General features: G+C 39.2%; 1 protein-coding gene across 7 annotated transcripts in view; it reads left to right on the forward strand.

Moving 5' to 3' along the window:
• MLLT10 (MLLT10 histone lysine methyltransferase DOT1L cofactor) overlaps positions 1-12,478 on the forward strand; it is a 260,813-nt gene that overhangs the window by 78,013 nt on the left and 170,322 nt on the right. For 2 of the 7 annotated variants that reach the window (XM_090047298.1, XM_090047304.1), the window contains 3 exons: positions 5,019-5,122; positions 10,093-10,186; positions 12,258-12,353. The exons of 1 other annotated variant lie outside the window; for it this stretch is intronic. In XM_090047298.1, the coding sequence (XP_089903424.1) occupies positions 5,019-5,122; positions 10,093-10,186; positions 12,258-12,353 (294 nt within the window). The remainder of the gene's footprint in view (positions 1-5,018; positions 5,123-10,092; positions 10,187-12,257; positions 12,354-12,478) is intronic. 4 more of the 7 variants (XM_090047300.1, XM_090047303.1, XM_090047299.1 and 1 more) reach the window with 3 other exon arrangements.

Genomic DNA, 12,478 nt, shown 5'->3' on the forward strand with positions numbered 1-12,478 from the left:
CAGCTATTTGAGTTGGTCTAATAAAAGATATCAGATTTACCCAAAGAACCTTGTCAAACAGTTTTTGTTGCAGTTTAGAGTTTAATTTAATTGCGATTTAATAGCAGTAGTTTATATCCTTATTATGAGCTATAGGCTAGTACTGTATTTACTCAAATCCAAGATGCGTATTTCCCCTCCCATCATTATGTTGGGGTGTGGGGGGAGCCTTGTCTTGGATTTGGGTACTGCTGACTCAGATCTGGCTTTGTGCCCAGGTTTGAGGCTGAAGCTAGAGCTGAGCTGCTGCCTGCCCTGGGCCTGAATGGCTCGTCTTGCGGGGAGGAGGCTCATGGCTTGGGTGTGGTAGGTGCAGGCTTGGGGTGGGGGGGAGCTTGAGAGAGACCACATGGAGGGAACCTGCAGCCTGCCCCTCCCCCACCCCTGTGCTTGTGCCTGCTTCTAGCACCCTGCTCCCCCTTTTGTCTGCTTTCTCCTCTCTCTTCCCTTTTCCTCCCCTGTCAGCTCCCACTTATCCCTTTATTTTCTGCTCAGGCTGTGGTCCCTCCAGCCCTGACGCAGTCCTCCTGGGAGCTGCCATCCCTTCTCCTTCCCAGACTGGGGCTGGGGCTGGATGAGGCTGCTGCTGGTGCTGAGTGCCCAGATCTGGAACAGAGTTACAGAACAAGGTAAAGGGAGTGGGTGAATAGGGAGTGTGTGTGGGGACAGGGTATGGTAGGTGCAGGCTCCAGGTGGGGCCAGGCTGCAGAGGGCAGTAGGAGGTGGGGGGACAGGCTACAGGGGTGCAGAGGGTTGGGGAAGGCAGATTGCAGGTGGGAGCAGGGGTTAGGGAAAGTGGAGTGGTGGGGCAGGCACAGACATGGGCAGGTGCAGGGGCCACGTGGCAAGGGAACAGGCAGCAGGGAGGCAGCCATGGAGGGGGCAAAGAGCAGGGGTGCAAGGGACAGGGGCCTGGCCCCTTATCCCTTGGTGCTGCTTTCTCTGCCACAGCAGTGAAGGGGATGAATTTAAGATGACCTTCCACTGATTAGATACTTTAGATGAAACTGAATTCCATGTATAGAATCTAATTATTAGGGTTGGTTGTCTTAAATTTGAAGTAAATCTGAAGTTGTCTTGGATTTGTGTAAATACAATAGTTTGTTTATAGAATGTTTCTCAACTGTAAGGATTAGAAAACTTGCTTAATCACTAAATTCTGCAGAAACTGAGACCACAAGAAATTCTTTCTGGGTTATGGCATATAGATTGTACATATAGTTATGGCCTCTGCAATCTTGAACATAAAATGTGGTATTATAAGTTGTTGTTTTTTTGCTGGCAGGGTTTATTTTACATCTTACCTTTAAGCTTTATTTTTACGTATGTGGAAGATTCAAATTTGGAAAATTTTCAAAAGAAAGACATGTTAGCAGATATGCAAAAGTAACAATGCGAGTAGTTTTAACATTTTACAGTGTAAAGCGTCTCTGATACTTGCAGCCTTGTTAAAACATAGCATCTTTCTTAAATGGAGAGTTTTGTCCTACATAAGCACTTCATTGCCCATTTAGAAAACTTACTGAAGGGCTGTATTGGAGAAGAATTGCATTCTCTACACTTCTGTAGATGTTGGTTTTGGGTTTGTTCAGAGTTGAAGCATCCTAAATCTTCAGTAGTGTCAAACAAGGTCCATCTACTACTTGGCCTTGTCTATCAAGTGAAAATACTCCTGTAAAGGGATCCTGGGCTCCTACCAAATTGTGGGAAATGTTAGTTCAATCCAAAAAAGAGAACAGAGATTTGGAGAAATTTAGTTTCAACGTTGGTTTTTAGCTCACATGATAAAGAGTAATTTTTAGCATCTTCAGCTCTGTTTATGCAGATGGTGAAGCAGTGAGTACTGTTACACTTTTTGTCTGCATCCAGATGTATGTGGTCATGTAGTATGTAGTGCCATGTACATGTTTGTGGTGTCACATGCTGCACATTCAAGTGTTCTTTGTGTTGCAAGGGAGCAGCTGAGGGGAGGGGCACAGATTGACCTCTGGATATCCAGTGGTCAAAAAAAACCATTGTGGGGGAGGAAAATGCAGATCGGCACACATGGGGGAAGCATGTGTTGCTCAAAATCAGACCCGGCCATCTGAAGCTGTGCTTCCAGCTAGGCTCCAGTTGGCAGGATTGCTACTGCTGCAGGCCTGGGAGGCCTCCAGGACCCCAGATAAGGCTGCTGGGGCCAGCACAGTGTTGGCCCCAGCCTCCTCTGCCCCACCGAGGGTAACCTGCTGCACACCAGAGTGCATGTGGCACAAGCGTTCCTCAGGGACAACTAACAGCAGCACAAGGTGCACTGCCGCTAGTTGTCCCTGGGAAACCAAACATCCACACTCGTGAACACGGCCTTTGTGGCTGATGTAAGGAGAATTGGATTATCTTGAATTTGGTAGCTTATCTACAATGTTGTTTTGTAAATTTTTACTAGAGTACAACATTTATTTATTTATTTATTTATTTATTTATTTATTTGTGTGTGTTAAAAATGTTGGCCACAACCAAGTGCAAATGGTGCTTAGGTATAGGTCTTACAATTAATTCAAAGCCCTGGAATATGGACTTCCATCAGTATTGAATGTGATGTGTGCATCATTTCTTATCAGGATATAGTTAAGAAGAAAAATTAGAGGATGGTAAGCGAATATGAGGTGGTAGAGTAATAAAATAACCTCCATATCTTGTGCTTTATGTATTCTGTTTAATTTAGTGTTCTATTTTGGAAGTGTTCTGTTTAGGGCAAAGAAGAGAGAGGATCTTAACTAGAAGTAACTTCAAGGCATGGGTGGCAACTTGGCTTTTTTAAATAGTTGAGCATTGAACCATTTGATAGTGTGTAGGGCATGAAACAGTGGGTATTCTTTGGTACTCTGTGTGCTGTAATCTTGATATACAGGTTGAGTGAGATAAGGAATCAAGTAAGAGTTCATTAACGTGATTTGAGCAGATATTAATTAACGTGCTAAGTAGTACTTTTTGACAATCTAGTAAAGGACAAGCAGTTTATATTAGAGTAGACTTTAAAGCATTGTACAGTAAAAGCTTTATTGTCCAGCACCCATGGGGAATGAGGGGTGCTGGATAACAAAATATGCCAGTTAACTGAGTGGCCTGAACAGGCGTCTTTGCCTGTTCAGGCCACTGCTTCCCCTGCCACATCTGGGGTGTGCGACCCCTCCCGCTGCATCGCTGCCCCTTCTGTGGGCCCTGAGGGGCATGGGGGGGGCGGGGCCGCACAAGCTCCTATGCCCTGGGCCATGGGGGCTTGGCAGTGCAGGGTGCTTTGCCCCAGGCTGTGGGGGCTCAGCGAAACCGGAAGTGCCCAGTGTGCCACACTGGGTACTTCCAGTTTTGCTTTTCCCCTTACAAGCTGGCATGCTGGTTAATAGAGCATGCCAGCTTGTAAGGTGCCGGATAGCTCAGCTTTTACTGTAGTTCGTATCCCTTTCCTAAAATTATGTTGTACCTTAAGTTCTGGTCCAGACAGGGCCATAAAAAACCATTCTGTCTTTCACCTAATTTAATCAACTTTAATGTTTCTTTATTTGTACTTTTATATCCTTTTCCTTGCTCTTTGTTTTACTTTTTTCTTATCCGTATTTCTTAAATCGTATTCTCTTCTTTGATTATAAAAGTTTTCTATCTATTCTATGCATTTCCATTTTGTCTCATTGAAGGGGATAGCCCGTATGTAAAAGCTATATGGAGTGTCCTTTACCTCTCTTTTGTTCAGGGATGCTACAAAGGCTAGAAGATTTTGAAAAAGAGAAGCCAGAGTTGTTTTTCTTTTCCCTCTGACCTCAACAGTTTTTTAAATGGCAGCTCCATGCAAAATGGTAGTGAAAATTTGAAGTTTATGTTTTAACATAAATAGGTATTCTTTTTGTCCTGCTTACATCAGAGGGTACTTCCATGAAGAAGCTATAATGACAATTGCTTTGTGTTTATGTAGTAGGTTTCAACCATATTATAAAAATGATACAGTATGATCTTTTTAACTCAAGGAACTGACATTCCTCCAAAATTATGTAAAAAAAAAAAAAAAATAATAATTTTAGCTACTACCTGCAGAGCATCGATAGGAGATGCTGAAGCATAGTCTACACTGATTCATTTTATCATATATTTATAAAAACGCAACTAAAATGTGGTCAAATAATGAAAAAATAAATTTTGTGCTTTATTTCTTCTCATTTTTCTACTTAACTGATAATTTTAAATGATAGAAATTACCATAGCTCTCCCAGTAAATAGTATGCACTTATGAAATGTTGTAACAACGTTTTAAGATATCTAACTGTTTGTTTTAAATCTAACACGTTCCTTGGCCTTTGAAATGAGTTTGTAATCCTAAGTGAAACTGTTTTTAAACAAGGTTACAGCCATACTAGCTTTTGACAAGATGCTTATTCAGACTGTGCTGTCTTAGAGTAATATTTAGATAGAAACTGTGTTTAATTGCATTGTGAAACTTTGTTAAAGGCCACTGAACTTTGCTCATGGTTTGAGGCACATTGTTAGATATTTTTTTCCTTTGGAAAATCCCAGTACTACCAGTAAAACTCTTAAAAGAAAATGTACGTAAGTGACTAAGGGATATAATGGAATAAGCATAGGGTTGGGACCTGGGACAGTTCTGAGGTTTAATAATGGCCTTTGGCTGTTAAGCAGTTTTTTTTGTCTCTGCTGCAGTTTTTCCCATTTTAAAAATTAGACCAATACAGAAGTGGTGTGCAGATTTATTAAATTATTTTATGTTTGCATAGTCGTACCAGAAGTACATTGAGTGTTACAGAAAACCTAAATAGCCTATATGCTGACCTGCTTTAAAAACTTGTGATTAGACTGTAAGAGTGCTCAAATAATCTTGTCTACAAAATTGAAAAAATCAATTCTCTTATAGCACACCACATTAAAATATTTCCTGCTAGTAACACAAAAATAATTTGTGTACTTTGTCACATATGAATACTTTTTTTTAATAGACATGCTATATTTGTGATGAACAAGGCAGAGAAAGCAAAGCAGCCACTGGGGCTTGCATGACATGTAATAAACATGGATGTCGACAAGCTTTCCATGTAACATGGTAAGTATATATTGCTTGATATACCGGAAATCCTCTAAAAACAAAACAGAGTGAAAATGAAAAATACAAACAAATAGTTAACTCTGGTATTTCTGAGGCATCTATTGTCATGGTATCAAAGAGTAAATCTATACTGCAATCTGTTTTGTGACTGCAGCTTGTGTAGGCATATCCAAGTTAGCTTTAAATTACTGCATTTCCTCAAACATAAAATATGAGATGACTCCCAAATAATTAGAGTCTGTGTATGGAAAATTTATTAATTTCTTATAATTTTCCAGGTGTAGAATCTAATTATTGGAGGGTTATCTTGAATTTATCCCCTTGCCATTGCTACAGCAGGGACAATAGTGGCGGGGGGGTGGTGGTTAGGTGGTATTGTTGTCCTCTGCTCTCCTCCCCCACACTTCTTCCTCCTGCAACCTTCCTGCCCCCGCATACTGTCAAACCCTGCTCAGGCTCTATTCGTTCCCTGAGCACAGTGTGGAAGCGAGGGTGACAATAAGGGAGGAAAAGGACAGAGGGGAGAGCAGATGCTGCAGAGTGGGGCAGAAGATTGCTGTGGGTCTGATTTTGGCCCCAGCCCAGACTTGGGGTTAGAATTAGAACTGCAGTAATTGCCTGGCCTTGTTCTCCCACTCCTCCTTGTTAATGTGAAATGCAAGGGACCAAAAATGCTGACTTTTAAATAAACATAACAATAGACTTAATTTGTTTAGAATTAATGCATTTAACTTGTTGCAAACTGCTGCAAATTTTAGCATAGGTGCTCTATAAACACACTTTTGAGTAACACTTTCATACCTAGTTATACATAGCACAAACTACATGCTTTTGGTTCAGGGCCAAAAGGCTCATAACTTACCATGTAATTCATTGGGCTGGCCCCCAGTAGAGTCAATAGTATTTCAAGCCACGGTGACCCCACAGCCCAGCACTGCTCAGTGTGTGTGTGTGTGTGTGTGTGTGTGTGTGTACCCCAGGTACCATCCCTCTGCCCCCCAAAGGATCCACATACTAATTAGCCCCTTGCTCACTCATGACTGGAACTAGATATTCTTATGTCAAGTCCTCAGACCCTCCAAAATATATATGCAGATCAAGTTCAGGGATGCCTGGTCTGCTTCCACCCCATAGAGGGGTACTTTGATCACATGTGACAGGCCAAGAGAGGGGGTGACAGAGCCTCTTAGCTGCATAAAAGTTTGGTAGTGTTTGCCAGACATTTAAGGTTTGTGAAGAAACAGGAATCATTGGAAATGGGAAAGAAAGGCACTGCTCAGCTTTGAGAATGAAAGGAAAATTTAAATGTATTTGATGTAGTGGCTTACCATGACTTGAAAAAGAGTTGGTGCTGAGGGGGACTGAACACAATGGGCATTGCATCTTATTCAGCTGAGCTGTACTGACTTATCCTTTTGGTTGGCCTTTCTCTGATAGGGGAAACACCATGTATTTGGGTCCAAGAAGGCAGTTTTCCTTAAGTGTTCCTGGGGATAACTGTTCTTCTGGGCTGGTTTAGTACCTGCTGAGGTGCTGGGGCCTAATGCCTATTTTATGGAAATGGGAGGCTCCTCCCTAGATTGCTTCTGCAGCCATATATGGCTAAGGGCAGGCAAAACTTGGGGGCATCTAAACCCCAAGCCTCCAGGCTGGGGCCTGCATGTAGGATGCCTGCCAAAAGACGTTGGAAATATCCGAAGCCCCTCGTGGGGTTGGAGGAGGTTTGCTCGTTGTAGGGCCACTTATGGTTCTGGACTGACTCATGCATGGATTTGGATTTGATTTGAATGATTTGGCCTGGAACATGAAAAAATTCTTTAAAAGAAAAAAAAAAAAGGCCTTTTGGTTAAAAATCAAGTTAGCATTTTTGGTATCAAGGGGAAGATGTCAGGCCTGGCTCTGGCCTTTATGATGTTGGCCTGGCACTGCAGTACCTCCAGGCTGGGTGCTGATCCGCCCCCTGGGGGAACAACTGCGCACACATCTACACTTTTGCTGTCAGCATTTTTTGCCACCAGGGGAAGATGTCTGGCCTCTCCTGAGTGATGGCCTGGTATTGCAGTACCTCCAGGCCCAGTGCTCATTCCCTCCCTGGGGGACAACTGCCTTTTTTTAAGGGGCATACACATTCACACACTTTTCACTTCAGCATTTTTTGCTACCAGGGAGGGTGTTTAGCCTCTCCCGAGTGCTGACCTGGTATTGTAGTACCTCCAGAGTGCTGGCCTGGTATTGTAGTGCTCATTCCCTCCTGGGGGAGCAATGGCCCATTTTTTAAGGGTCACACAAAAAACAAAACAAAACAAAAAGTTTCCCATCAGTGTGTTTGCCTAATATGGGCTATATGTTTTATGGGCATGCTCAGCATGGGTTGTATTCAGTCAACTTCATAGTTAGTTTCCATGACTGAGCACATGCTGCTTCTAGCAGCAGTTTTATGATAGCCAACGTGTTTAAAGGAGTGGGGGGTTGCTGGTATGCAAATATAAGATGAAAAGCTTTTTCTACCAAGCTTATTGGCGGGGGGACATTGTCTTACAATTGAAATAAATATGGTAACTTGTTTGGGTACTGCTAACAATTAAGTCATGATAACATGGTATTCAGAGTGGGCTGCAAACTTGTCTTAGAGGCCAGGTGAATCACTGTGTGGTTACCCCATGCTGTTTCATATGAGTACAGCTATACAGTTAACAGTATCCAAACTAGTACCCAGGATAGCTAGTTTGAGTATGTCTACACAAGCTGCGGGGACTTCAGTAGAGATGTAGGCCAAGCGGGAATGAAGGCTTAATGCTTTATGTATTATTGCAATAGGTGCCATTTTTCATAGAGGAGTAAATATGCATAAATATGGCAGATTTGGTAGGGCAGTACTACATTTCATAAATAAGTTTTATTGGTCCATGTCAGCCAGCATTTTATAAGATGCTAGAAATATTTCAGTGTATGTCTGAAAGAAACAATCATTTCTCCTTTTAATTTAGCTTGTTTGAGCTTTTACCTTGAGCCAGTTCCAAGAACAAAAAGATAACTTGTGTATAACTTGCTAAAATACACAACAAAATTCAATAAAATCAACCTAAAATGTTCTGGAACTCGTATTGTAAATATTTGGGGCTTTTTAAATTCAGATAAGCCTACTGTATTGTAACATATTGTTTAGATATGAATTCCTTGGCATTTTCCTTCTTTTAACAGTGCAGCATTATGTTTCAGCATTTGTCACTTGTCTTTTTGTGCCAGTCTACAGTGCAAGTGTGATATTTGTCAGATCTAGGAAATGTCGTTTACTAACTTATCTAAGTGGAATTATGCTTTTTTTCTCTTTCTTCAGGGCAAACTTTGGTATTTGAATGGTTCATGGGAAAACGTTAAGGCCTTTTATCTTACAATTTACTCTGGTTAGGCCCTGATTTCCATGTGTCTCTATGCATCTCTATACATAGTCAGTGACAGGATCAAACATATATGTGCAATTGTACTAAGCTAAAAACAAGCAGAATGTTTCAGTTTACGTTTTTCTGTAAGCACCCCTCTATTACAGCAAAGAATCAATTTTAAGTTTTCTTTGATCATAAAAATAATAGACTTACCCCTCAAAATATTTAAACATGACTACCTTTTAACTATGCAAGTAGACCCATTAAGCTCTTACAGGGACTACTTGCATGTCTAAAGCTTTTCACTTGCATAAGTGTTTAGTTATATTGTCTACCGCTAATTACTCTTCCATTGTCATCTGCTCTCTCTCTCTCTCTCTCTCTCTCTCTCTCTCTCTCTCTCTCTCCAACTTCCAAGTTTCAAATTTTAAGGCTGCCATAAAGAAAAAAGCCCCAAAATATTCATCTTAAATCTTATGCTTTTTGGTGTGTTGTAACTTGATGTGAAATAGATTAATGCAACATAGCATGATACCTAGTCAGAGGGTTAGTATTACGTACATTTGAGAGTAGAGGGACACCCATAATATTAGTAAAATTGAAGGAATGTGCAGTAATATGCACTAGCTTGACGAAATAGATGGAAAGCTAGTTTTGTGAGCATTGGGTTGATAAAAAAAGCTCCAAAAGAGAAAAGTGGGATTAGAATCAATCTAAATATTTTAATATGTTAAATTGAGCATAGTAAAACTTGGCCCCAAGTAATATTTTGTGCCCTTACTTGTTAAGGGCATACATTTATTTGGGGGGGGGGGAGTGTAGGATAAGATCATAATATGTTAATAGAAGATATTGTTTTCTTCTTTCAATTTGAAAAGTGTGGGATTTTGGTTTTATTTACACATTTCCTTGCAGCATTTTAACTGTAAAATTGTATCACTGAGTTTAATGAAAGAGAAGTGGAAAATGAAACTGAATAGTTGATTTTCAAGTTCCAAGTTGATTGTAAAAGATAAATCGGTAGTACAAATGCTGAAAAGTAGATTTGATTTTAAAATTTAATAGAATAAGGTATTATTAATGCAAGCAAGGAGTCTTATTCATTTTTAAATTAACCTGACATTGTCCAGCTTAACAAACCAAGCCATATATTGTTGGTTTACATTACTTTTTGGTTTTATTTAAAATAATTTTATTAATGTAATTTTATTGTCAGCTCAGAGGAGGACACAGCTCAGAGGAGGACAGATCTGACTCTTGAATAGTTTCCTGCAGGGGGTCTGTTAAATTTTTTTATTCTTTAGTTTAGAAAGGTTTTGAAAAGAAAGTTTCATTTAAGTTGCTTGAATTTCTCTCTTCCCCAAATGTTTGGCAACTAGCAGCTCCCAAAGGCTTAAAGTAGATGCATAAGTATGTGTGCCTTTCTTGAGTGGCTAGTGAGAGAGTTGTAAAAGGTGTCTGCATTACTTTGAGAGTAACTTATATCTTTGGAAATGAGATCATTTGGATACAACATCATTTGAAAAAAATAATTTGTCTTGAATGATCTTGATTTTTTTTTTTTTAATCTTTTTCCTCCCCCAGTGCTCAGTTTGCAGGACTGCTTTGTGAAGAAGAGGGCAATGGTGCAGATAATGTCCAGTACTGTGGCTACTGTAAATACCATTTTAGTAAACTGGTAAGGAAATGACACCAATTTTAATTTTCACTCAATGATTGAGTTACTAATAACATTTTAAAATAGTGTTTTTTGTAGGTTAAGGTGTACATTATATTAAAAAGTGAATAAAAATTAGACAAAGCATGAAAAGTGTTTGTTCTTCATTAAATTAATGATTATAAAATACTACCTGAATGGAATACAGTATTATAAATGGCTACTTTGAAATATATTATCTCTGTCAGAGAAAAATAGGGATCCCGTTTAGACAGATGTCTTTTTTTTTAAACTTGGTAATAGACTTTAATTATTCAAAATGACCTTCTTATTGTATTAAGTTCCTGTAACGTTTCCTTCTTCTAATTTGATTAGTTGGCCACCAGACGTGGATTTTCTTTTGGAAGTATCTAAGAAATCTTTCCTTTTGGCACCCGTGTAGTGAAAGATGCATCAGTCCCCAGTTTCTTCTCTCTTCCTTCTGTTCTTCTTTTAGCATTGTTCCAGTTGCTCTAACAGCCAGCTGAAGCCCGGCTGTTTGCTTTTGTCCTACATCAAGGGAATTCTTTCAGGGCTGATCCAAATTTCTCTGAAATCAGTGGAAAACACTGCATTTGTTTTCAGTGGATTTTGGATTGGGCTCTTTGAGTTATTACCCCTTCCTGATTTGCTAGTTCTACATACCTGTTAATGTTCAGTGTATGTGCATGTATGGTATGTATGTGTGTGTTCAGAAAAATATTAATATGTTTAAATTCACTGCTAAAGGTCTTGCTGCAAAAAATGTTGAGACTTTTGTCTTGTGGCAACTAATACCTGTTGGCTATCACAAGGTAAAAACAGTGAAATCAAGAAACTTGAAAGTTTTACCACGAGTGAATTCATCAAGATCAGCAGGGTATAGGACCTACCCAACAAGTTTATTTTGTGGAAAAACAGAAGTGCATTACCTTAAATGTGTATTAAACTTGGGACTCAAGTAAAAATAAATGAAGCTTTTAAAGTAGTGAGAATGAGCCTTGACTTGATTCATGGATATAGCAATTGAATTTGGTATTACTATTTTCATGTAAATGTGATTGGAGATAAATTGATGTTGATATTACATGAGTAGTTCTTTTATAAAGAACAAAACACATCTACCATATTTTAAATGTTACTGTTTAACTCTGTAATTTTCCACTTGGAGACTGCAACACAAAGACCAATTGTGAAAAAAGGAAAAAGAGCTAGAGAATGTAGGCCACGTGAAGTTTTCTGATGGGCTGAAAGTGATGCCATAATTGTCACTAATGCCTAGAAAAATGTAGTTTTTTCATTTAGCATATTATGTATGATAGTACATGTGTAGTTTTAACACTGAGAGCTATTGATTGTTTTCTGTAGTATATTTATACAGCCATCTGGGTTATAATATGATCTTCCAGAAATTTTTGGTGATTTTACCACAACAAAGTAAGGGGGGTTGTCTTGGTCCTTGAGTAGGACTTACAGGTATTGTAGTAATATACTTAATAGTGTCTGTAACTAGTGAAAACATAGATTTGGTCCTGACATCCTTGTATACTATTCTTAAAATTATTTTTTAACTTTGGTTTCATAACTGGTAAGAAACTGCAGGCACCTAATTTATCTGGGTGATAAATTACAAAGTCAGCAGGCTGGCTCCTGACAATGCACTTGAAGCAAGCAAGCGTGCCTCAAGTATGCATCTCCTCCCGTGCTACGTATAAAATTAATGGCAGTGTCAGCACCATGGTTTAACATGATATTTACTTGAGAAGAATCTTTGTTTTGTTTACATTCTCATCTTCTGACAACTTATCTTGGTATAGGTCATTATTGTTAAAGGATGGTGTACAGGCTCTTTGTTTGTGGAAAAAATGTTTGCAAATTATAAATTTCTAATGTTAAATTAAAGAGGTAGGTTTTATTCTGCTGTGTTTTGGATGGTTCTGTTCACTTTGTCCGTCATTTTTGCTAGTTTTTCATGAGTCAAGCAGTAAGGCATTTTGTCACTTGAAATACTTTATACCTTTCCTTCATTAAAATAGTTCCTTTTCACGTACGTAAATATACTTTCTCTTTTTAGAAAAAGAGCAAACGGGGATCTAATAGGTCATATGATCAAAGTTTAAGTGATTCTTCCTCTCACTCTCAGGATAAACATCATGAGAAGGAGAAAAAAGTAAGTGGATTTGTTGTTGCTAATTATGTGGTGTCTCTAATTAATAGTCACACCTTCTTGTCAATATTTCATTTTAAAAATATGGTCAGAATTTGTTCCTGGAATGTAGAAGGCTAAGGTTGAAT

Source organism: Crocodylus siamensis, chromosome 5 (genome assembly GCF_052110815.1).
Source record: "Crocodylus siamensis isolate JL-2025a chromosome 5, ASM5211081v1, whole genome shotgun sequence".
Taxonomy (NCBI): Eukaryota; Metazoa; Chordata; order Crocodylia; family Crocodylidae; genus Crocodylus; species Crocodylus siamensis.